This window comes from Canis aureus, chromosome 6 (genome assembly GCF_053574225.1).
Source record: "Canis aureus isolate CA01 chromosome 6, VMU_Caureus_v.1.0, whole genome shotgun sequence".
NCBI lineage: Eukaryota > Metazoa > Chordata > Mammalia > Carnivora > Canidae > Canis > Canis aureus.
The window spans coordinates 14,021,192-14,048,061 of NC_135616.1; the positions used below are offsets into that span (position 1 = coordinate 14,021,192).

General features: G+C 34.4%; 1 protein-coding gene across 3 annotated transcripts in view; it reads right to left on the reverse strand.

The window, feature by feature from the left end:
* The window catches only part of ROCK1 (Rho associated coiled-coil containing protein kinase 1), a 138,793-nt gene that overhangs the window by 11,918 nt on the left and 100,005 nt on the right, over positions 1-26,870 (reverse strand). For all 3 annotated transcript variants that reach the window (XM_077900212.1, XM_077900211.1, XM_077900210.1), the window contains exons 19-27: positions 23,244-23,404; positions 21,008-21,192; positions 19,392-19,461; positions 17,072-17,166; positions 10,036-10,201; positions 9,083-9,176; positions 8,563-8,651; positions 5,359-5,547; positions 3,830-3,989 (exon numbers count right to left, since the gene is read on the reverse strand). In XM_077900212.1, the coding sequence (XP_077756338.1) occupies positions 3,830-3,989; positions 5,359-5,547; positions 8,563-8,651; positions 9,083-9,176; positions 10,036-10,201; positions 17,072-17,166; positions 19,392-19,461; positions 21,008-21,192; positions 23,244-23,404 (1,209 nt within the window). The remainder of the gene's footprint in view (positions 1-3,829; positions 3,990-5,358; positions 5,548-8,562; positions 8,652-9,082; positions 9,177-10,035; positions 10,202-17,071; positions 17,167-19,391; positions 19,462-21,007; positions 21,193-23,243; positions 23,405-26,870) is intronic.

Consider the following 26,870-nt stretch of genomic DNA (forward strand, 5'->3'; position numbering starts at 1 on the left):
AGTGATATAAAAATGAAATTAACCAATGCTCAAGAATTCAGATGCATTATCTCCAATTATTGATTAGATTTGGGCATTCAGAAGCTCTCATATACTCAAATACTTGGATACACTAAGAAATTCACTATTTACAGATTTAAAATACATAGACGGAGAGAATGATGCAGCTAATCCATGAGATAATGAATATTAATAGAGTGTTGATATCAGTGTTTTTCCTAGGTGCTTCATCTACTTCTACATTCTTTTCAGATTATTGGTCAATGGTTCCAAAAGAAGGAAAGAGTAAGAACAAGGGAGGAGAGGCAGTTATCATGTTACTCTTTTTGTCATCGAGGAAATAAGCAAATCTTAAACCCAAGTGTAACTTCTGTATTTACAGTAGCTAGGCCACAACCTGCTACAGAACAAAAAGGAGGATGAAGACATGAAAGAATCAGGAGAATAAAAGTGATTTTAAGAACTTCAAAGATTATACGACATAATTTTTTTCTAAGCTTTTTTAGAATTGGGAAACTTAGAGATTTCATCTCATTAAGGACATAATGCCAACTAAGACCGTTACAGAGGCTTAGCTCTAGATATATAGTAATTAAATGAGAATCTTTATATTGAATGATGAAATCTGTAACTAAATCATATTATCAGTTCATCCATCCAACTACTTAAAAAGTAATATATCTCGGGGCGCCTGGATGGTTAAGCATCTGACTCTTGGTTTCAGCTCAAGTCATAATCTCAGGGTCCTGGGATTGAACCCCACCTCAATCTCCCTGCTCGTGGGGAGTCTGGTTGTCTCCCTCTCTGTCCCTCCCCCTGCTCTCTGCCCACATGCACACTTGTGCTCTCTCCCCCTAAAAGAAATAAATCCATCTTAAAAAAAAAAAAAAACATCTCACTGAACTAAAAATATGATCCATGTTTCAAAAGGCCTTTAACTGTTGAGTAAATCTATCCCATCCAAAGTTCTCCCCTTTCAGTCTGTAGTTTATTTTTATTTTTAAAAAAGATTTTATTTATTTATTCATGAGAGAGAGAGAGAGAGAGAGAGATTGAGAGAGAGGCAGAGACATAGGCAGAGGGAGAAGAAGGCTCCATGCAGGGAGCCCAATGTGGGACTCAATCCCAGTACCCCGGGATCATGCCCTGAGACAAAGGCAGACACCCAACTGCTGAGCCACCCAGGCGTCCCAGCCTGTAGTTTAATTTACTAATTTTCTAAACTAAGTTAATCATTAGTCATTATCTTCAAAAATTTTAGATACTTGAATCATAAGCAACTTTTTTTTTTTTAAAGATTTTATTTATTTATTCATGAGAGACACAGAGAGAGAGAGGCAGAGACACAGGCAGAGGGAGAAGAAGGCTCCATGCAGGGAGCCCGATGTGGGACTTGATCCTGGGACTCCAGGATCACGCCCTGGGCCAAAGGCAGGCGCTAAACCGCTGCGCCACCCAGGGATCCCATAAGCAACTTTCTTAAATTAAGAGCAACTACCAGGGCATCTGGGTGGTTCAGTTGGTTAAGCACCTGCCTTTGGCTTAGGTCATGATCCCAAGGTCCTGGAACTGAGCCCCGCGTGGGGCTCCCTGCTCAGCAGGGAACCTGCTTTTCCCCCTCCCTCTGCCAGTCTCCCTGCTGTGCTCTTCCTCTCTCTCTCAAATAAATGATTTAAAAAAAAAATAAAAAGAACGACTATCAAAATTCTTTAACGGTTCTTCCTATGATTGCAAAACCTAAACTTTATTTGCCAATATCCATTTTTACCTATCTAGTAAATGGCATAATTAGAATAGATTTTCAATTTATTAACAAAATATCTGACACAAAAAAGGATAAAAAAAACCCCACTGATAGATTATCCGTTACTTTCTAACTACAGTATGAAAGTTAGCACTATAGAGATCTATGAATGTAAAGTTTTAAGACTAAGAGCACAGTAATAAGAGAAAGAGATACCTAACTGGTCTCCTTTTATAGCAATGAAGAATGGCTACCAGTATCATTTTTTCCCCTCACTTGGTTTGAACTTAGAAAACCTTAGCAACAAAGTCTCTGAAAATACACTGTTATTCTAAGTAATAGAATGGAGCCAGGAGCAACATTTTATAATTTCTTTGCTGATTGATTCCTATGTGGATTTATTAGGTCAGGATTCTGAAATCTAAATGGACCCCCAACTTAAGTTTGCCAATCAAACCATCTGATCATTCTTTGAGTTTAGTTTTCTTCAGTGAGCCAGAATGGAAGAAAAAACTCATTACCCTCCTCCTCTTTAGATGTCCCCTAAACTCTTCATTCAATTTAAATTTTTCTAAATAATATTTACCAACAATGTCTCTGAAATGTTTAACCTAATACAAAGAAAGCCAAGGCATACATAATAAGACATTATAATCAAAGTTAAAGGGAAGGGTGAAATAAAGACAAAAAAACCTGGTCAGGATATTTAACTTCCACTAAATGGAGTAAGAATTCCTTTAATAAATAACTTAAGAAATAGCTTGAAGAGGCACTCTAAGCTACAATTTTCAGTTCAACAATTGAAAGAATGAAGCCAAACACCCCTAAAAGTTATACTTTTTAAAGGTTCTTGTTAAATCCAAAGTGATTCTCTGATAAAGGACATGCACCTATTGGATTCTCAAGAGGCAGGAGATTTCAGAGAACCAATAATGGGAAAACAAAAGGAATTCCTTGACCATTGTAATAAGAAATTTCACTCCCTGCCCTTCTCAGATATCTGACTGGGGCTAGCAAAAACACAAAAGAAAGAGGGCAGTGATGACACGGTATACAAGTAAGAGTTAAATTCACCTCTGTCTTTGAGAGCAATAAATAATATTTTCTAAGTAGTCTATCAAATTTTTTATATCAAATTCTCAAAAAACCCAGTATCTGTTAAAATAGAATCTCTTAAAAAAAAAAAAAGAATCTCTTTAAAATATGCTGCTTTATAAATATCTTTCTATTCAAACATTAAGGAAATACACAAATTAAAATTGATTTTCAAGTTTATGACCATATAAACAAAACTTCCAAAACCTTCAGCTAAGGATATGTAATAGGTCAGATGTGTATGTGTATATAAATATTTATACCTTTAAAATATGCAATGCATTTAAAAATTTATAATCTATTCATTTCTAAATTGACCCTATGTGTATTGCTCACTCTGTTAAAAAGATATAAATATACTATAACTTACACTACAATCAACCTAAGAATGGGTGCTTATTTTTAATTGATTCTCTACTGGAGAAAGGACAGAAGAAAGTCTGAAGTCCTAGATACTCACTTTTGCCTTTAATTGACTCTGCCCCCTCACTGCATTTCTTAATTCCTTTTATATATTTCTCTAAATTTGAAACTTAAAGTCTGACCAAAGATGATCACTATTTCATAAGAAAGGTCCCTATATAGGCGGCTGTGGTTCCAAGTACAGGTTTTAGTTTTTGCACAAAAATACATAAAACAAAAAATACATTAAATATTGAAGAGCTGCTATTCATGAAAACATGTTATTTTCTTTAAACAGTGAAAGCAGCAGCTTTAACTTTTACCATGTAGTTAGGTGTTCATAGGTTCATAAAGCTCTTCAGATTTCTATTCAGGTAGAGCCTCTCAGATTTATTTTAATAGCCTAAGATTTGTTCTGACTGCTTTTATTCTGTAAAATGCAAACACAATCAGACTTTGGCTATTCAGAAACATAAATTTCTTAAGGATTCATGGAAAAAATGACAAAGGGTAGAAAGCTAAATGAAAGAAGTAACTAATTTCCATGACATTTAAGCAACCTGAATGAAGTAATGGAAATATTCTTACCTGGAAGGTTTCCATCAGTTTCATCAGCACTAGGAAAACTAGCAATACTTGTAGAATCGGAAAGGTCCAAAAGTTTGGCACGCAGTTGCTCAATATCACTCTCTTTGCTAGCTAATTGCATCTGAAGCTCATTCTTATGCGTACATTCTTCTACCAATTGCTGTTTTTGAAAAATAACAAGATAATAGAAAAAAATCAATATCAAATTTCCAACATTAAGAAATTAAGAATTAATGGAGCTGTAAGTGATAAAGAATCTAAAACTGCTATCACTAAAAACTTACTCTAAATTTCATGAATGCTTACTACCACAGATTTTTTTTTAAGATTTAACTTACTTATTCATGAGAGACACAGAAATAGAGAGGCTGAGACACAGGCATCGGGAGAAGCAGGCTCCATGCAGGGAGCCCGATGTGGGACTCAATCCCAGGACTCCAGGATCACACCCTGAGTGGAAGGCAGATGCTTAACCACCGAGCCACCCAAATATCCCACTACCACAGATTTTGACTTAATTGTAAAAATTCAAGTTCTCTTCCTCAATAATACATTGCTTAGGTAACTTCCTTTTCTCCTTGCTTTAAACAAACTTTTTGTTTTTACTTTTTAAATATAAAGCAGCTGGGGCATCTGGGTAGCTCAATTGGTTAAGCATCTAACTCTTGATTTTGGTTCAGGTCATGAGATCAAGGCCTGCATCAAGCTCTATGCTGGGGATGGAATCTGAGTTAGATGGTTAAGCATCTAACTCTTGATTTTGGTTCAGGGTCATGAGATCAAGGCCTGCATCAAGCTCTATGCTGGGGATGGAACCTGTTTAAGATTCTCTCTTTCTCTCTCGCCCCACTCCCTCTGTAAAATAAATAAATAGATACAAAGCATCAAAAAAACAAAAACCAACTTTGAAAAAACCTCTTCAAACTTTAGGAAATACTCTTATGGCTCAAATGGAACAGTTTCAAAGCTAGAGAAAGCTTCTCAGTATGGTAAAACCATAAATGATAGTGCTTTTATCTAAGCAGTCTAGGTCCAGAGACCATGTTCTCAATTTTGTGCTATTAACAAGCCAGGAAATATCAAAAAAATTAAGATTGGTATTTGATTTCTGAAAAGTGAGTCCTGATTAGAGAAAACAAAAAAATCTATAATTCTTCAAATCTTTTATCTCAATTATAGTTAATATTATCCTACTCATATCTCAATTTCAATCTAAAGCCAAAGCAGCAAATCCTTGGCTGCTTCTCTCAAACGAGCCTCTCTAATCAAGTAAATGCTCATGGGTAAAATTACTCAAATTATTAAAAAAAAAAAAATTTTACTCAAATTATCAGGGTTAATAGGCAACAGTATATTTCTAGTTTTTCAAGATCATGGTTCATATTAGAGTAATAATGATCAAGTTATGAAGACTATAAACCTGAATATGCATTTTTATACTAAAAAATCTAGTTAGGATCAATAGATAATAGGTATAAATAGCAATAACAAATTAAGAAATGAATCCTACAAACACACATAAACCTTACCGCTTGCATGTCATTCAGTTCCTTCTGATGCTTCACCACCATCTGGTTGAATTTCTCTCTTTCTTGGTTGAGTTCCAGTTGGAGCTTTCGATTTTCCTTTTCTTTCTTTCTCAAATCCTGTGTGTTAGCTTTCTTTCTATCAATTTTAAAATCTTTCCGATTCATTATTTCTGCCAACTTGTTAACAGCCTATTAAAATATTAAAATATTATTAGTAAAGACCTCTATCATTGCCATCTAATTTAAATCTCCACTAAAATCTATTTCTTTCTTCAAAATCAGGAAGCACGAGTATGTGTGTCTGTGTGTGTGTCTGTGTATGTGTGAATAAGAACCTAATGAAGGGTGGGACATGGTAACCGGTAGCACGGGTACCTATTATTGTTTCATCTTGTTCAAATGTAAGAACCAAACAGGCTTGCAAAACCCATTTATCATTCAACAATTATTCAGCACTTGTTATTTGTATGTAAGCACTCTGATTGGCACTAGATACAAAAATAGATATACAGGGGCCCCCTGGGTGGTAGTAGAGTTGGTTGGGCCTCTAACTCTTTTTATTTTTTTAAATTTATTTTTATTGGTGTTCAATTTACTAACATACAGAATAACCCCCAGTGCCCGTCACCCATTTACTCCTCTAACTCTTGATTTCGGCTCAGGGTTGTAGAATCCAGCCTGGCATCAGGATCTGCACTCAACGTGGAGTCTGCTTGGGATTCTCTCTCCCCTTTCCCTCTGACCATCCCTCTCTCTCTAATAATACAAAAAATCTTAAAAAAAAAAAAAAAAAAAAAGAATATAGTTATGCCCCAAAGGCATGCTACTCTGGTGGAGGAGCCAAACAAGCAATATACTGTACTATAACGTACAGAGTGGTAAGTAAAAAGAAAAGAGGCAAACAAGTGTGCTATGGGAGCAGTACCTAACTGAGACTAGGGAGGTCAAGGATGGCTTCCTGATATACCTGCATATGTGTCTACATGTTTCTTAAAAAGACAAGCAAGAGTTGGATAAGCAAAGAAGAAACAGTATTAAAGAGAGGAGTCAAGGAGAGCCAAGGATGGCATTAAAATCAGATCAAACCGCACAAAAGGCCCAAGATAACATTTTTCCTTTGGACAAGTAGGAATGTAAGCAGACAGGGTAGCAGACTAGGCCATACTGAGGTCCTTTTGAATATAAGAGAAAATGCAAATGTTAGTTGAGGCTAACCCCTTCTGTATATATTCAAAATCAGAAGTGTTAAAAGCATGTAAAGTTAAGCTACATAAACTAAAACATAAATCATGGTATTTTTTTCTGCAATGATATTAAAAAAAAAAAAACAAACCCAAAGATTTTTCCACTAAGACACAAAAAAATCTGAGTCACTATCATTTCCATGGATATGGTCCTATCTAGGATGAGGAGCCCATAACTTTTTTAATGCAGTAAAAATTTATTTCATTGATTCATAATGGGTATTGTTTTCCTAATAGTAAATCTAACATTATAAGAAAAATCAAATCCAGAAATATATTATGAAGAAAGTGAAAAGCCCTTGTAGTATCACCCATCAAAGAGCACCTCTACTAAAGACTCTTCTTTCAATCTGCTGGGTGTATATCTTTCTAAACTTTTCCCTATGTATATAAGCTGATTATAGATACATTTAAATTAAAAAATGGAACTATGCTGTACATTCTGTGCTGAGACTTGCTTTTTAAATTTGATAACTGTATCAAATATGGGAACTATTATTTTCCCATGTCATTATATATATATTTCATTTATTTTTAATGGCTCCTTTACATTGCATAGATGTATTATGATTTGTCAATACTATGCTGATGGGTGGTTGGGTTAATTTTTTGTTATTAAAAATAATGTTGCTGTAATTATATTTGTATATATTTCTTTTGAGCATTTATGGAGTTATTTACATAGGATAAATTCCTAAATGTGCAGTTACTGGGTCAAATAAATATGCACATTAAAATGTGTTTGCTAATTATTCTTATAGTTTACTCCCTCATATATTTTACAAATAAACTTTCCTATGTTCTTACCAAATACAAGTATTGTATCTTATTTAAATGTGCCCATTTTGGGATCCCTGGGTGGTTCAGTGGTTTGGTGCCTGCCTTCAGCCCAGGGCGTGATCCTGGAATCCCGGGATCGAGTCCCATGTCGGGCTCCTTGCATGGGGCCTGCCCTCTGCGTATGTCTCTGCCTCTCTCTCTCTCTCTCTCTCTCTCTGTGTCTCTCATGAATAAATGAATAAAATCTTAAAAAAAAAATGTGCCCATTTGCCAAAAAGATACTTCATTATTGCTTTAATTTCTATTTCTTGGTTTTTATTATGGTTGAATTTTTATGTAATAAAGGTCAATCTTTTTCTTCATGGTCTCTGTATGCAAAGGTAAGTAAATTTCCACTGAAGGATTTTCAACAGATATTAAGTGCATTTTTGAAAGATTAATCTAGATGCAACATGAAAAACTGCTGGGAGGGAGAGTAGATAAGTGGCAAGTAGATAAGTGTATTTGTCTGACTTATTTCCCTTAGCATAATACACTGTAGTTCCATCCCTGTGGCTGCAAATGGTAAGATTTCATTTTTTACTGTTGAGTACTATTCCATTTATATGAATAGTACTATATTCCATATGAATATACCATATATAGAATACTATATATTATATATATAGAAGATACTATATCTACTATATATATTCATATATATATATATATGAATAGTACTATATTCCATGTAAATGGAATAGTACTCTTTAGCACATCTTTTTTAACTCAATTGAAAGCCAATTTCCTGAGGAAGTGTTTTATATTTAACGAAGAAAGAAAATTACATTACTTGTTCCAATGAAAAGTTTGAATATTATGACCAAAGTTGTTGTTTTTTTTTTTTTTTTAAGATTTATTTATTTATTCTTCATAGAGACAGAGAGAGAGAGAGAGAGAGAGAGAGGCAGAGACACAGGCAGAGGGAGAAGCAGGCTCCATGCAGAGAGCCTGACGTGGGACTCGATCCAGGGTCTCCAGGATCACGCCCTGGGCTGCAAGCGGCGTTAAACCGCTGCGCCACTGGGGCTGCCCTTATGACCTAAGTTTTAAGAAAAAGTGCACAAATAGCAAATATTAACTTTTGAATATATGATATTCAAATATAAACATATAGAAAAGGCTGAAAGAGTATGTATACCTGCGTTTTAAGGGTTCTCTCTGTATTGATATTCTTTTCAAAGGCAGCCTTAAGATTATTGATCTCCTCCTCCTTCTTCAATTTATATTCTGTTAACAAATTATATAGTGTTATATGACATTAAATTTGTGTTCCAAATTAACAATGTTCTTAATTATTCAAATTAGTATATACTACATCACTTTTAATAAGTTCATTAAAATAATTTTTTGTTCAGCTTTAAGATACAATTGACATATAAATTAGTAAGATATTTAATCTGTACAATAAGATGATTTGATATATGTACACAACATGAAAGGATTCTCTTATTGAGTTAATTAAGACATCCATCACCTCACATATTTACAATTTTGGGGGATGAGAATATTTAAATTCTGCTAAGATAATTCTTAAGACTATAGAAATTATTTAACCTATGAAAACAAATATTTCAAAAACCTAACACACAATATAAATCACTCAAGATTTACCTCTGATTAAACATTATGATTTAAAAACAAAACAAAACCTTACATACCTTCCTCTGCCCTCTTCATTTTATCAGTTAGCTCTTCATTTTCTTTTCTTAATAATTCATTATCTTTGGTTAACATGCTGTTCGATTCTTCAAGCTTAACAAAACACACAAAGGTTTAAATCACATTCACTTTGCTAGTCTCACATTTAAAATATCCTTTAAAAAATACTTTGCAGGATAAATTAGACAATATTATAAAAATGCCTGGTTTCTGGTTTAACATATGTGGACATACTAAATTCAAATATATTTCATTTAACCTTATAAGAATCTTGTGGAATAGATAGTATTTTTTTTTCCCCAAGTAAACTCTCTATTCCCAACATGAGACTCAAACTCACAACCCTGAAGATTAAGAGTCGAATGCTCTACTGAATGAATCAACCAGGCATCCTGGTATTACTTCTATTTTATAGATGAAGAATCTGAGGCTTAGGGAAGTTAAAGTAAATTGCCCAAACCATGTAACTTCTTAGAGGTAAAGCTAGGATTTCTTCAAAAGAAGAAAAATCTAACTCCCCTTTCAATCCCTATGATCTATGTAGACAATAGTATAATTTCAGGACTGGTTCCTAGAATTAATTTGTAGATATCCATAAAGAATTTCTCATCCCAAAAGTTTCTCTGTGTTTTACAGAATTCTGGCCACAAAATCAGTTGCAATATATTAAGAGAATACAACAAATGAATTTGACCTAAGCATTTCTTCAGATATAATATATTAAGATCTATAGCCAGAAAGAGAAAAAACACATTATACTGAATAAGAATTACAGTCATTAACAATGGTTTTGGATTATGTAAACTGCTTTATACAAAAGTACAGACTGACTACTGTGTATAAGTAAAGTCAAAGTAAATACATATGCACACATACCCTAACACTTAAAGATGTGACCTATTTTTATTTAGGTAAATTTCAGTCATAAAACTTACCTGACAATCACACTTACCCGACTAACAGTGTGATCTTTATCTGTAATCTCTTGCCTATTTCTGGAAGCAGCTTTCTTGCTTTCTTGGGTTAATTCAAAATACTGTTCTTCCAGAAGCCCTCGAGCCAACTGCTCAGACTCAGCTTTTGTTTCTGCCAGATCCAACTGAGTAGCAAGAGTTTCTCTGTAATAGATTTATAAGAGAAACAGAGACAAAGAAATTCAGTTATTCTTCCAACTTAACAATACGCTCTTAAAAGAAGGCAACTATATTTAAACATTAAGAATTAAGCATTTTATTGCTTAAAATACATTATTTGAATCTACTGCAAACATTCTATAAAAGTAATAAACTTAACCTCTCACATTTTGAAAAACTATAAAAGTAAAGAACTCTTTAATCCTGTACCTGCTGTTGTACTTAACTAAGAAAAGGTGGGAAAGCAATGATAAGCAGCCTACTTTTGAAAAGGAACTTGTTGTGGATTTAGAATGGAGGTTAGCATGGGACAGAAGAAAAATAATAGGTTTGTAAACCAGGAGGCCAGACCTTGCTTGACCTTATCCCTGTTCTATCACTAACTAATTGGGTAAGAAAATTGGGCAAATTTTTACATTTCCTGGAGCTCAATTTAATCAAATCTGTAAAATGAGAGTTAAACTAAATGATTTTTGAGGTCCCTTTCAGTTCTGAAATTTATTGAGATTATGAAGACTTATAAATAGATTTGTAAACCACTATAAACTATTCTAGGAATGCTCCTTGGGAATTATACTTTAAAGCTTTTCAGAATTGACATTCAGACCAGGACCAGATTATTCCAGCTTGCTTGCTCTTCCTAAAGAACTTCTGTTTGATAAGGTATCTCGGTCATACTGTATCCCCCCTACATATGGTAGGTGCTCAATAAGTGTTTGATGAAAAAATGACTGCCATCTATTTTTTTACTAAGGGAATAAGACAAATGAAATTTTCTGTTTCAAACCTAAGGAGGGAGACATACTATCTATTAAAAAAAAAAAAAAAAAGAGCATTCATTCATTTGTCCAACAAACATTTACCTAAATGGTTACTATGTACCAAACATGGTTGTCTAAATTAAGAAATATAGTACAAAGCCTCTACTCTGAGGAAGTATATATTAGTGGGGTGAAATAGGCGATTAAAAAAATGAGCAAGTAATAAATAGTATGCTACAGAGAACACAATAAAACAAAAAAGGTGGAAGAGGCTGTGAATGTGGTATTTTATGCAGGGTGATCAAGGAGGCCTCTCTGCTAAGACATGTGAGAAGAACTATGAAGGAAGTAAGAGAGTGAGCTATGCAAGTATCTAAAAATATAGTGTTACAATGGAAGAAACATCTAACAACAAATGCCCTAAGCCTGGTCTGAAAGAAGCTAATGTGAGTGAAGTGAGAGATGAAGGAAAGTTGTGAGAACTGTATTAAGAGAAGTGGGAAGAGAGAACAGACCTTGTAAGACTTTCTAAGACAGTATAGGGAACTTTGGCTTTTACTCTTGAGTATTCTGTTTTAAAAAGATTATTCTGGCTAGATTATTAAGATCAGACAATAGGGGGACAATGGCAAAAGCAAAGATATCAGCTGGGAAGCTAATTATAGTATCAAAATTGGAGATGGTGGCAGTTTGGATCAAGCTGGGAAATGGTACAAGTAAGAACTTGTGGATATATATATCACTTTTTAAATTATAGCTAGGAAGATTTATTAATAGATTGCATATAAAGTATTAGGAAAAAAGAGAAGAGTCTAAGATAATTGCAAGGTTTTCTGTTTAAATAACTGGAAATAATAGACTTGCTAATACTGAAATGGGAAAAACAGGGAGGAGCAGTTTGGCAAAGTAAGGGAATCAGGAATTTTTTCTGGACATGTTAAAAATGAGATGCTTATTAAACACTCAAGTAGAGTCAAACAGACGGCTGGACATACAAGCCTGGAATTCAGGAGAGAGCATGCTTGTACACTGATGCTATTTAAAGCTATGAAGCTGGATGAGAACAAGGAAAGAGTGATCCCTTGGGCCCTCCAAATTTTAAAGGTCTCAGAGAGGGGAAGGGACAAAGGAGCAAAGAAGGTTAAGAGCAGCCAATTCAATACGGAAAAAATACCACATGGTGTCACAGAAGCCAAATGAAGAAATTGTGTCAAGCGAGAGTAATCAAATATGTCAACTGCCATTGTTAAATAAGATAAGGACTGAGAACTGACTATTGTCTTTAACTATTAGGAAGTCATCAGTGACCTAGAGTAGGGTTACTTTGGTAGTGTGATGAATGCAGAAGTCTGACTGGAATGAGCTAGAGACAGAAAGGGAAAAAAAGACCTGAAGATAAATGGTATGTTGCTTTTCAAGAAAGTTTGCTACAAAGGGGTGCGGGGATGGGGTAACTGGGTGATGGACATTAAGGAGGGCACGTGATGTAACAAGCACTGGGTATTATATAAGTCTGATGAATCACTGACCTCTACCTCTGAAACTGATAATACATTATATGTTAACTGAATTTAAAGTTAAAAAAAAAAAAAGTTTGTTATAAAAGGAAGCAGAAAGGGATCCCTGGGTGGCGCTGCGGTTTGGCGCCTGCCTTTCGCCCAGGGCACGATCCTGGGGACCGGGGATCGCGTCCCGCATCGGGCTCCCGGTGCATGGAGCCTGCTTCTCCCTCTGCCTGTGTGTCTGCCTCTCTCTCTCTCTCTGTGACTATCATAAATAAATTTTAAAAAAAAGAAAAAAAAAAAAAAGGAAGCAGAAAAATAAGACTGTATAGCTGGAAGCAAATATGCATTTAAAAGATGGTTATTTTTTACAGAAATATTTACCTGTTATGTTTAAATACTAATGAGAATGACCATACAAAGGAAAAAAATTTCCTAAAAAAGGTAAGGATTCCTGGAATCATATTCTTAAGTAAACAGAAGGCATGGGATTGACGGGCTGCCTTTAGTTAAAAGCACATTTTGTCCATTTATATCAATCAGAAGGCAGGCAGGATTTATAGGTACAGAGGCAAATAGGTTAGTAGCTGTGAAGCTGGGACAGAGTAGAGGTTCTCTGACATCTAGGAAGCAAGGCCATTTGCATGTGAGGATGAGGACAGATTGTTGAAGATCTGAGGAGAAAGGAGAAGATACAAAATAGCTGTCTCAAAGTGTAGGGAAGTTAGTACATTTGGAAAGGACAGGAGTACTGCCAATGGTAAGTCTATGATCCTGGGAGGGAGGGGCGTGGTTCTGAGCTATTATAATATAAGGCTTCAGACTGATAACATATTCTTTTTTTTTTTTTTTTCTTATAACATATTCTTACCTGGGCTTACTGCTTTGTATCAAATTCAGATAAAAGTATCTAAGTTATATATTAAAATGCCAGAAAACCTATTTATCCCAAATTACAGTTCTATCCCTGGCTATGCAACTGTGCAAGAGAAAGCAAGAAACAATGAGACGGTTCAGGGTAAAATGTCTGCAACTACAACCATCCAGACTTCCTTCACGACTCTCCATAAATAAAAGACCTGTCTTTACTGATGCCTAATGCCAATCTGTCACCTTTATTCTCCTTACCTCCTCAATGATATCAGTTTATTAACTCCTTTTTCTTCTGGCTTATAAGATTATCAAGAGCTTTGTTCTTGTTCACTGCTATATCCCAAATGCCCAGAAGTCTCCAGCCCATAGAAAGTGCTCACATTCATTTCAATAAATGTATAGATGTTTGCAACTTTTCCCATTCTGATTTCCTTTTCTTTCCATGTCTCATTTAAATATGCTCCAATTTGTTATCTTTAAAAAGAAATAGCTCTGTTTCACCTTCTCCAGCTACTGCTCTCTTTGCCTCAACAACTACATTTCTTGAATTTTTTTAATTTAACAAATGTTTACTGACCATCTACTATATTCTAAGTACAATTCCAGGTGCTATACAAATAGCAGTGAATCAGAGTTAAGGACAGAACATTTGAAAATTCCTTCCTTCACTGGGTTTAAGTTCTAGCAGAAAGAGAAAAATAGTAAGTAAAATAAGTTAGCAAATTCTATATTATATTAGCACGGGATAAGTGCTACAGAGAAAAATACAACAGATAAGGAAGTACTGAGCTGGGCAACAAGGAAATGGGGTGGGAAATGTTTGTACAATTTTAAGGATATTCATAGAAGCCCCCTCTGAGATGACATTTAGACCTAGACCTGAAGGGGGTGAAGGAGCACACCATGTGGATACTCAGAGGAAAATGTTCCAGGTGGAGGGGAGAGCAAGTCTAGAAGCTCTGAGGCAGGAGAGTAACTGACTAGTTTGTTGAACTGTAAGGAGGTAAATGTGGCTACAGTCTACATTCTGTCTCCACTTCTACCCTTACCATTCATGTCTCAATCCACTTTAGTATCCATTCTCATTACTATTTAGGAACTGTTCTCAAGAAGATAACTTAACAACCTTAAATATAATGGACAATTTATTTTTTACTTGACCTTTCTGAGTACTTGGTACTTTAAATCACTTTGTCTTCTTTGAAGTATTCTATTCCCCTATCTTGTGTAATCTTACTCTGCTTTTCTCCTTCTATTACTTGGTGATTTTTACTTTCCCTTTCTCTGTCCTTTAAAAGTATAGGCACTAGGAGTCCATCGCCAGCCAGCCTTTATGTCTTCTCATCTTACACTAGGAGTTATAACTTACTACCTGAGAGGGTCAAATGAGTCCACATAAGTGTTCCTCTATTTCTCTCCAGATACAGAATTAAAATAAATTTGAGCCATTTTACGTAAAAATTCAGATTTCTGGCTTCTCTTGAAAAGCCAGATCTTGAAATACTGGATCAGTGTTACCATGTGGCAGCAAGTGGTTAGAACTGAGATAAACTCCTTAGTTTGTTATAATACTCACAATTTACACAACGAATATACCCAACTAGCTTCAAATCAGTTACACGTATGGTACTATAGGTTCATGAGTTTATAAACGTTGATATACACAATCACCTTAACAAATCTCATGTCTTCCAATCTGTTTCAATATACAGTGACTGTCAAGTCAGCTTCAAGTCCTTATCTTTTCTCTCAGCTCTGAAGCAATTTCAAAATCATTTTTTTGGACATCCCATAGGCACCTCAAATTCAATAGATCTGAAATGGAAATACCTTGTCTCCCCTCATTTCACAGACTTGGCATTCCATAACTCAGGGACCAGTACGCTACCATCAACCCAATGTCAGAAACTTGAGAACCTACCTGAATTTTTCCCAACTTTTATGCCACACTCCCAAATCTACAAGTCCAATTGCTTCTAACTTCCTTTTATTTCCCCCATGTACTTGCCTCTCCTTTTACTGTCAACTTCCACTACAATTTTACATCTAGATTTTCCAAAGGCTACATAATTCCACTTCCTGTATCCACCTGTTTTGCCTCCAATCCATTCTTCACTCTAAAGAGTGAAGCTTTCTGAGACATCACCTTGTCAATCCCTAGCACTTTGTCATAGATACCTACCTTAATTATAGCTGTCTCATGACTAGATTCTACAGTACTTGAGGGTAAGAACCATAACTTATTAATAATAAAACACACACACTAGTGGTGATCAATATGTTTCTTTCAAATAGATCAAACAAAGGCAAATTTAACAACCCTATGAAATAATATACCATGTAGTAGATTGGGTGTCCTCTTCACAGTAAATGCACACAACATTTGCATATTACATTGCAGACACCATATAAACGATAGGCAATAGACTATAATAGGATTCTATCACTGTCACAGAGACTAGCCAGGAAATGTACCTATGCTCCTTAGACTCCACTAAATAAATTAAAGATCTAAACATTGAGTGTCCATGTTTGCTAACAACACAAAGAGGCAACCACATTATTTTATAAGGTTATATATGAAGTAGTCTTCACCTCTCTATAAATCAGATTTGAATATGACTAAGATTCCCAAATAGGGATGTCCAATAAAGCTTTCTATGAGGATAGAAATGTTCTCTATACCTGTGCTATTGAATATAGTAGACATTAGCTACATGTGACTGTTGAGCACCTGAAATGTGGCTAGTACACCTGAAAAACTAAATTTTATACTTCATTTAAATAAGTTAAAGTTTAAATTTAAATTTAAATGGCTACATAAGACTAGGGGTTACCATAGTCTTAAGTTCTGGGTTACCATACTGGACAGCACAGTTCTAGATTTAACCACTGATTTATCGGAAACACAGAAAGACAAAAATGTTCAAGTAACTGTGGAAATGGAATAAATTAAATTAGTACAACTGAAGAAAACTATATAGGAATGATCTCATTCCTCTGACAAATAATGTCAGGATAGTGATTATTTTAGTGGTAGAGAGGGAAGAAGGCATAATCAGGAGGGGGAATACAGTGGACTTCTAAAGTAAATAGCAAGGTTTTGTCTCTTTCATGGGTAGTAATTATAATAATATTTGTCATCTAATTCATAAAACTGCACATTTTAATATTTAATGTGTTTCTTTGTTTCAGCAATAAAATGGTTAAATTTTAAAAATTTGTATATGGAAAGAAAATATAAAAATGTCAGAAAACTAGTTCTAGTGTGTGTTCCACTTAGCTATGAGAAGTTGTTATACTTAAAATAGCTTTAGATTTTCTCCTTCTAAGGCCCTGGGATTTACACATGCAATGGAATTTAACCTGCCTTAAACTAAGAGGGAGATCTTAAATACCTTTACCTAGCAAAAAATAATGACTTGTAAATACAGCATGAACTATTTATATACAAGTAGATGTTTAAAGATTGAAAGACCCTTGAAAACAACTTACTGTCAGTTTAGTGAATCTCTGTACAATAACCATAGTGTTAATGTATTATTTTTTCACCATAAAGAGAAATTTTACTCTAAATTTAATTTGATTTGTTCTAAATTAGCCTAATAAGATTTGTTATATCATTCTCATCAGAATAATGGCACATCTACTCTCTATCTTAAACTTAAAGAATGCTTTGATGTAATAGTGATTCTTATGCTAAAGAAAAATGGACATACTTTTCATTTTGTAGCTCTTGTATTTTCTTTAAATTTTCTCTGTTTTTTTCTTCAATTTCTTCCTTAAGTTCCTTTACCTGGGTTTTATAAAGTGTCTGCAAAACAAGTGATTACAAGAAATGTGTTTATGAGTTTAAAAAATTTGGTAGTTTCTTATAAACAATTAACATATAGTCCAACAATTCTACTCCCAAGTGTTTACCCATGACAAATGAAAGCATATATCCACACAAAATCTTATACATGAATTTTCATTAGCACTTTATTACAAACTGTAGACAACCAGAGGTTCATCAACAGATGAATTTTAAAAACTGTGGAATATTCATACTGAGCAATAAAAAGGAATGAACTACTTATACAAACAACATGATACACCTAAAAAATATTTTGCTGAGTGGAAAAAAAAAAACAGATGCTAAAGAGCATATACTGTATGATTCCACATACATGCAATTCTGGAACAGGTGAAAATAATTAATAGTGACAGAAAACAAAATCAGTGGTTACCTACAAATAGAGGTAAGTGGGGAAGATGGACTGCAAAGGGCCACTGGGAATTTATGGTGAAGGAAAGGTTTTATATGTTGATTGTTGTAGTGGTCACACAGTATACACATTTGCCTAAACTTATCAACACATACACTTAAAATGGTTATAAGTAATTATATAGAAATTATATCTCAAGTACATTAAATATTATATTGATTTGGGAAAACAGTATAAAGAAACTGAGCAAGAACTATTCATTTAAAAGATCAATTCTTGAAGTGAGTAATGTTAGAAAAAATCACTTCCCTTTTTGAGTGAGGGGGATTAAGTGGGTGGCTGAATGACATGAATGAAATAACAAACAAGATTTATCAAACATTCTGTTAACACAGAAATAATATATACTTACTATAGAAAAATGGTTCTTACAAAATTCATTTGGCTTTTGGCAACTCCATCAACAGATGTTTAACAGATACAAGTAAGGATTAAACCCATATTGTGTTAGGGTGCTGTGGTTACAGAGTAAATTTTTTTTTTTTTTTTACAGAGTAAATTTCATTTCACATTTTTTTAAACTATCCTTTTTTGAAAAAAAATAAACTATACTTTTTGGTATAAAAGATAAGGGGAAAAATTAGTGAAGTCTAGCAAATAGCTATGGAGAATTACTTTTACACTGTAAACTTACTTATCCCTCTAAGAAGTAGCACTTCTCTAGGGGACAAACACATATATTTCAATAGGAATATAAATAAAGGAGGTACTAGATGATTACTCTGTGAAAGTATAGACAAGAAAGTGTGGATTATAGGCTATATTATAGCCCACTTTGCAGAAGTCAGTACTACACACTTTGAACAATTAAGGTTAATCTCTACCCAGAGAAAGATTTTTCAACAATACTGATTTTTTTTAAAGTTAAAAACATATTTCAGTGATAGTCTATCAAACCAAGAAGGAAATAGGCAAAAGATAGAAAGAAAGTCACCATGTTTATTAGGAGATGAGCAGAGTACAGCACGAAGCTCTGAACATGTGAAAGTTCTATAGAGCTCTACTAGTGTTCAGATTCTTTATTAAGGAAATCATTATTTCTAATATTGTTTACTTGGTTTCTAGGACATGTTCACCAGCACAACTCAAACTCACTCATTTAATGCACTAAGACCTGTAGGAAAAGTGGCTGCCAGTGTTAATAGTAATGGAGAAGCTAGAAAGGTTAAGTTGAAATGGTGGAGTATAAACTTGGTAACCAAAAGAAACAAAAAATGCAGAGGCTTCAATAAAAATCTCAAAACACTGGCTATAAATGTTAATAGTAGTAGTGAAATAACCTGGCCTGTAGCCAGTAAGAATTAGAATGACTTCTATGGAGAAAAGAGCAAAATAGATGCATAAAGTGCATACAAAGAGGTAAAACTAGACCAAAGCTTTTGAGCATTAATTATACCTATAACTGTATGCAGTTATACCTACAAATGTAATGTGCATACATGAACCACACATGAAAATATTGATAACTCCAACCATCCAAGCTTGCTATCAGGCAAACAAAACCCTTAACAAAATCTTACATACAGTTTTAGTTTGATGGCAATTCTAGAAATGTTCCACAAAAATGGTCATTTCTTTACAACTTACACAGACCATGAACTCAGATTTAGAAATGAAATGGAGAGATGGGGATATGAAAAGGGGGAGAAAATCAGTTCATGATCATTTGAAAATAAGTCACAGTTCATGTTAAAATCTTAATACCTTGTTTTAAGCCAGGTGTTAAAAATGATTCTTACCAAAAAAAAAAAAAAAAAAAAAAGATTCTTACCGAGAAATACTGCTCAGCTTCAAGCTGATCTTGTAGCTCCCGCATCTGTCCTTCATTTCCTCTATACTGTCTTCAGGTCAAAGAGAAAATAGTAAATGAATGCTAGTTACACTAGGCTTTATATTATTCTTTATTTATTAAACTTGCTAAAAATAAAAAGGTTTACTAAAATGAATTATTTTTAAAAACCATACTTCATTATACAGTATGACTTTTATTATATCTGATCAGGACAGGCTGTCTGGTTCCATTTTGCTCCTTATAAAATGATACTGTGCAAAGTAGAGGGAACTGTCTTCTACTGAAGGTGACTTTCAGGAGAATATTAACTGTGGATTAATCCAAGTTGCAAAAATAAAAATGTTTTTTTTTTTTGGTGAATTTTAATAGAGAAAACATTCTTAGGGATACATTTTAAATGTCTTATGTAGTAAAGTAAGCAATTAAAAGGGGATATGAAAATATTTAATAAATATTAATAATAACATACATGCTATACATTATATATACATAAAATACTATACATCATGGCCAATAAAGCATGGGGGTGGGGTTGGAAATGAAAAATCAGGTAAGAAACAAAAGGCAAGAACAATAATGGATAGAGGAGGAGGAACACAGACACACCTACATATATATAATACACACACAAACACAATTCACATAGAAACAGATAAAACAGAAACACAATGCAATCCACAAACACAGATTTTCAAGGATAAACAGTTCCTTCTGCATCTGCTAGATTTTCATGTTAGACAGTAATAGCTTTGTATTTTCAGCATCTACCAAGGCATATGGTTGATAAAAGGACATAATAAATGTTCACTGAATGCCGAGTGAAAGTTATTTTAGGAGAAGAAAACTATAAACCATATTATGTGAAAATGATGGCTCTAAGAGAGGGAAAAGAATTTTGCTAATATAAATCCAACAGAACAAAAACTGACACTTTTTTTTCAAGAATTACTAAGTTGTAAATGAAGCTGGCAAATGAAGATAGAATATAAATCCAGAAGAAATAAAAACACATGAGTTGGCAGAAGATATACTCATCTTTGACATTAAATTTCTGAAGCATATCTTTATACAAATTCTGAAAGCAATAATGACACCTCATTTGTCTCCATTTCAAGTAAGTGAACATATCACCTCTCAGAGCAGAGAAGAAGAAAAAAGGTACTTTACATTCTGAGATGTGAACCAAAGGAACAAAACAAAACAAACACAAGGTCATTATGCCTAATTCTAATTTCTAAAATAAAGAAACACTGAACATTTCCCATAAGGTACTGATCCTATCCCTGATTTTTGTAATTCTAGTGTGAAGAAACACGACTTGTGGGTATGAAAATCACATCAGAAAACTCTAGCTTTCAGTTTTACAGTAAAGTCAGTAGCCTTGATAATCTCTCTTTTCCTTTAAAAAAAAATCTCTATTATTTATTAAGGATCCCTTGCAAACCTTTGCAAGTAAATTCTTTCAAATCTAAATGCATTTTTCTAAAGTCTTTGTTTCACAAACTCCAAATACATTATTTCTACACACATAAAATATCAAATATAAGCAATGCTGAACAAAAAAAAGAAACAAAAATGTTATTTTTGAGACTTACTTTGTAAGCTGAGCTAATTCAAATTCTAATAATCTCTTTGCTTCCAATAAAGTATTTATTTCCTGTTTCATCTGCTTTTCTAGACCTTTTAAATTGTCTGCTTCAAATGCTTGAGTCTTCAATTCATTCTGTAACAACAGTCGCTTATTTGATTCCTGCTCCAGCTGCAGGGATAGATTCTTAACCTATAAATGAGAAAAATAATTGGGATCTTAAATATCACTATTTATTTATTAAGAGATTTACTTATTCATTTGAGAGAGAGAGTGTTGGGAGTGGGGGCGGCAGAGGGAGAATCTTAAGCATGCTCCACATCCAGCATGGAGCCCAACTTGGGGGCTTGACCTTAACACCCTGAGATCTTGATCTGAAATCAAGAGTTAGCACTTAGCAGACTGAGCCACCCCTTTAAATCTCGCTAATAATTTATTAAATATTATTTGAAAGAATACTAACCAAATCTCAAGTGCATTACACTGCGTTATACAGAGAATATTAGTATTCTAAAGAGTCTCCATTGTTGCAACATTATTTATTACTAGCATTTACTATTAAATCAAATTAACCAAAAAAAAAAAAAAAATCAAATTAACCCCCAAATTTCAGATATGAGATCTTGGGGAAAACAATCTGGTTTCTGCACCAACATGAAGGTGGCTATAAAAGCTACTTTTAGAGGGACATTCCTAAGCAGTATTTAAATTTACCTTTTCATTCATAATTATTTGTGTTCTGGTCTACAATCCTCTAAAGTTTAGTGAGGCCTTCCTTACTGCTCCACCCCCATCCCTGGCCATGTGATTAGTCATAACACTCCCACAGTGTACAGTATTTCCTCTTTAAATACAAGTCATGCTTGTAATTAAGCTTGTAATATCTGTGTTTCTCTCTGGGCTGAAAGTTCCATAGAAGTCAAGAACATACCTTTTTTTTTAAAAAAAAGATTATTTATTTGAGAGAGAGAGAGAGAGAGAGAGAGAGAGCACGCAAGAGAGCGAGCACGGGGGGGGGGATGGAGGGGTGGGGGGCAGAGGGAGAGGGAGAAGCTGACTCCTCCCTGAGCAGGGAATCCAATGTGGGCTTGATCCCAGGACCCCAAGATCATGACCCAAGCCAAGTCATTTGAAATGACTGAATATTATCTTTTAAATTTTCAACATACCTTCTTCTTGCATGTGGGCTCTCCTTTAATCTCTCCTTTCTAGCTCATTCTATAGGACACTACCAGAATAATTTTATTTTCTAAAAGAGTAATTTCACCTATAGCCTCCCATTTTAATTTTCAATACTTTGGTCCCCAAGTTTCCCATGACTACTAAATATGTTTTTTCTTCTCTGGTTATATCAAGTCCTTTTTTGTCCTTCACTTACCTATCTTCACTCCTTAATCACTTTTTTATTATCATCATCACTGATAATGTTCCCTTTACCAATGCTGGCTTCTGACTCTCAAACTATTAACTTTTGAGGTCTTACTCAATCTTTAGATAATGGTAATATCTCCTCCCTCCTTTAAGAAGTCTTCCTGATTATTCTGGTCTTTTCTTTCTCCCTTCTCTAACTTATACAGTAAATTGATTACTTTCAATCTTATAAGTGATTTCTAAAATATATATAATAACCACAAGGATATAATGTCATTTTCTTTTTATTTATTGCTTTCTAAATGTGCACCCTGTGTTTTCTATCAATCTAAATCAGTCAAGACTGTGGTTTAACAAAATCTGGGAGCAACTGCTCCTCTTTGGGATTATAAGATAAATTTACAATAAAGGTTTGTTTTTCTTAAAAAGCAGATGGTCAGGGGCACCTGGGTGAGTGCCTTGGCTCAGGTTGTGATCCCAGGTCCCACATCGGGCTTCCCACAGGGAGCCTCCTTCTCCCTCTGCCTCTGCCTATATCTCTGCCTCTTTCTCTGTCTCTCATGAATAAATCTAAAAAAAAAAAAAAAAAAAAAGGCAGATGGTCAGATTCTTCAGGGGACAAGCTATGACACTTTTACAGAGTCGTACTGTCATAGTGCAAAATGGTATAGACCATGTGGTATGAATATTCAATAAAAATTTATACATGAAAATTCTAGAAGGTAAGGATATAGTGATGACCTTACAGAGGTAAACACAAACAGGCTATTTTATTCAAATCTCCTCCATGTTGTTTAAATTACAGATATGACTTTGGTCCTAACTTATGTTTCTCTTTTATAAGATGAACAAAACCAGTATATTTTTCTTACTTCATCCTCCATCCTTTCTTTATTCTCAGTCAAATGTTCGAGCTTCTGCTGAGATTGTTTCAGATCAACATCCAGCATTGAACACTGTTTCTCAATCTGAACAACTCTATTTTCAGCCTTCTCTCGAGCTTCTCTCTCTTCCTTCAGCTTTTTTTCCATTTCTGTGAAACAAAAAAGTTACAAACATACATACTTTCAATTTTATGGACTGTGTAAGACAAATTGGTGCCAAAAATCCCCACGGTTTTTATCCTGGGATTCTAATAGAGCTATTCACTATAGAAGTCCTAATGTAATCTGAATTATTTGTAGAGTAAGATCTATAAAGGGAGTTATAAAACCTTCTAAATCCAATCCATGCCCAATTATATGAGAGATTATTCAGTGCCATTTTCAGACTAGAAAGTAAAAATATAGATGGAAAAAAGTGAAGTAACTAATAAGAAAAATGGGAGTATTTCAGATAAAAGCAGAAAGATAAGGCTTTGGTTATTAACCTATAACTTACATTGTTCCAGAACAGTGGACTTAAGGCTGATGGGAATTCTAATATATGAAACTAGATAAACAAAATTCCATGATGATATAATACCTACTTTAATCATTACCAGAAGATACTAGTCTACAGTGAGGCTCCTTTTTTGAGATATGGTAATTAAGGTTCTAAGAGGTTAATTTTCTCAAGGTCCTGCAACTAGTTAAGTTGCTTGCACCAAATGATCCAAACTTAGTAAGTTGGTTTTTCCATTCTCAGAGATTATTCTCTAAGTGACAAAATAGAAACCATTAGAATAAAATTTCCTCATCCTTCCCCCCAAACCTATGAACTTAGCCACACCAATAATCATCATGTCTTAACTCCCGTCTCTATAATCAAAACACAAATCTATCCACTTCTGTTCTGGACTTTGTTCCTTCAATTATTTCATCTCTTTCCTGCCTCAACAGTTTCCTGCTCTCAAATGAATCATTCCCATCATCATCACAATCTATTTTATTATCTCCTCTCCTAAAATATCCTCTACTGATCTCACATCCCTTCTCAGCTACCATCAATCTCTGTTCACAAATTTTTAAAAGAGCTGCCTATATTTACTGTCTCTAGTGCCTCTTCTACTATTCATTTTATGACTTTTCAATTTGGCTTCTATCTCCACCATTCCACTCAAACTGCTTTGTGTGGTAACCAATGACGTCTATCCTGTAAAATTCAGAGGACAGTGTTCATGTCTTTATCTTTATTGATCTTAACAAAGTTCAATATATTAAATAATTTCCTCATTTTTTTTCAATATTCTTTGAGTTCTAATACCATACTCTCTTGGCATTCCTATGACTCCTCTGGCTGCTCTTTCTTGGTTTCCTTTGTTGGTTTTTCCTCTTCTACCTGACCTTCAAATGTCAGACTACATAAGGGCTCCTTACGATTCCTTTTCTATTCTGCCTTTTTTCTTCTCTTAGCTGATCTCATCAGGTTCTGCATATAGCTCTATGTGTAGGACTCCTGAATTGATACCTATCCTCTGAGCTCCAGACTTATATAACAATTGACTATTTGGCATCTCCACCTAGAAATCTTTTTTTTTTTTTTTTTTTTTTAAGATTTTACTTATTTATTCATGAGAGACACACACACAGAGAGAGGCAGAGACACAGGCAGAGGGAAAAGCAGGCGCCATGCAGGGAGTTCAGGATTAGGCCCTGGGCTGAAGGCGGCAGTAAACCACTGAGTCACCCAGACTGCCCCTCCACCTAGATATCTAATACACTTTTCAAAGCTAACATATCTAAGACAACTTGATTTCCCTCCCCTCCCAAATCGCTCCTATCTCAGTGTCAAAACATATTAACATATGTTCAACTGTTAAAATTAAAAAGCCTAAGTCTTTCTTGATTTCTTCTTTTCATCCAATTCATCACTAACTCTTGTCTTCTATATTTCCATTTTTTTCTAGCTCTACTACCACAAATGCCTACAGACTAGAGCCTTCTAGTTGATCTCCCTTTTTAAACTGTTCCCTCTTTCAAAAGCATTCTCCATACAGCAGTAGGAATGGTCTTTTAAAAACATAAATTACACATTCCAGCACAGCTCAAAATACTACAATGGCTATCCACTATTCTTAGAATAAGGGTATTGAACTTACCATCTTTTCTGCCTGGACCATACTTCTTCCTGTTCTTTAAATGGATGGTTCATTTTGGCTCAAATATTATTAGTTCAGAGAGACCTTTCCTTAGAACCCTATATAACACACCAATTCCTAGAAACTAGCACATTGTATTTTCTTCATACTATTTTCATTTATTTGCTTTTTTTGTTTATCTACACCATAAGAATATAATCTCTAAGAGGTAGAGTTCTTGTAAGTCTTATTTTGTGCTATATATTCCCAGGTGTGCTTGGCCTATAGTAGATAGTCAACAATTAACATATGTGAAAGAAATAAAAGTAGTGTAATATGGCTAAAGCATGAGATAACATAAGAAAGTCCAAAGCAGTAAGACTATAATGACAGGTAAGTGCCAACTCAAAGATTCTTTATGTCATGAGGAGTTTGACCTGTATCTTGCAAACAATGAAAAGACAAAAGGATTTTAGGAACAACTAGCAAAGCAAGATTTAAATTTCAAAAAGATCACTTTGGCATAAGTGAGAACAAAAGATTGATGAGTAGAACAATTCCCGGCACAGTAATAATTAAAAGTCTATTGCAACAGATCAAACAAAGTGATAATGTCACCATGAACTAAGAGAAAAGGAAAGGAGGAATATATTGTATATATCACTTGGAAGCAGAAATGCTGAGTGATTCCCAGACTTCTAGCTTTGGTTCCTGGATGTTGAATATCATCACCTTTAACCATAATAATATTTCTCATTTATTGAAAGCTTGCTTGCTTTCTATTTATTTATTTATTTGAGAGAGAGAGAAAGAGAATGTGCAAGCGGGGGAAGAAAGACAAATCCTCTAGCAGACTCCCTGCTGAGTGTAGAGCCCAAGGCAGGGCTTAATCTCAGGACCTTGAGATCATGATCTGAGCCTAAATCAAGAGTTGGACACTTAACTGGTGATACTTCCAGATCGTAAAAGGTTACAAAGAAGTGCAGGGTGAAAATAGGAAAATTTCTTATTCTAAGAGTTTGGCTCTATAGGGATGGAATGAAACAGTGGCAATTAGTAAGGATCATGTATTTACTGCAAGGGTTAATCTCTTTTTCTTTTATTTTAAAGATTTTTATTTATTTATTTGAGAGAGGAGAGAGAGAGGCAGAAGGAGAGAAGAAGCAGACTACCCGCTGAGGAGACATTAGGCTCCATCCCAGGACCCTGGGATCATGACCAAGGCAGACACTTAACCGACTGAGCCACCCAGGTGCCCACCTTATTTTTATTTACTTATTTTTTTAAATGGAAGAGACTTGCACATGTTCACAAAAAGAAAGGATTCAGAGGATAAAGGAGAGAAAGAGTTAAGAAGAGAGTAGATCGGAGTACAGCTAACACATATTAACCAGAACAAAAGGAGGATCAGTATCTTCTAAGAGGAGAGGAAAGACAAGGAAGAGGAGTACAGAAGTAGTATATATTAAGTAAGAGAAGAAGAATGCTTTCATTATTTCTT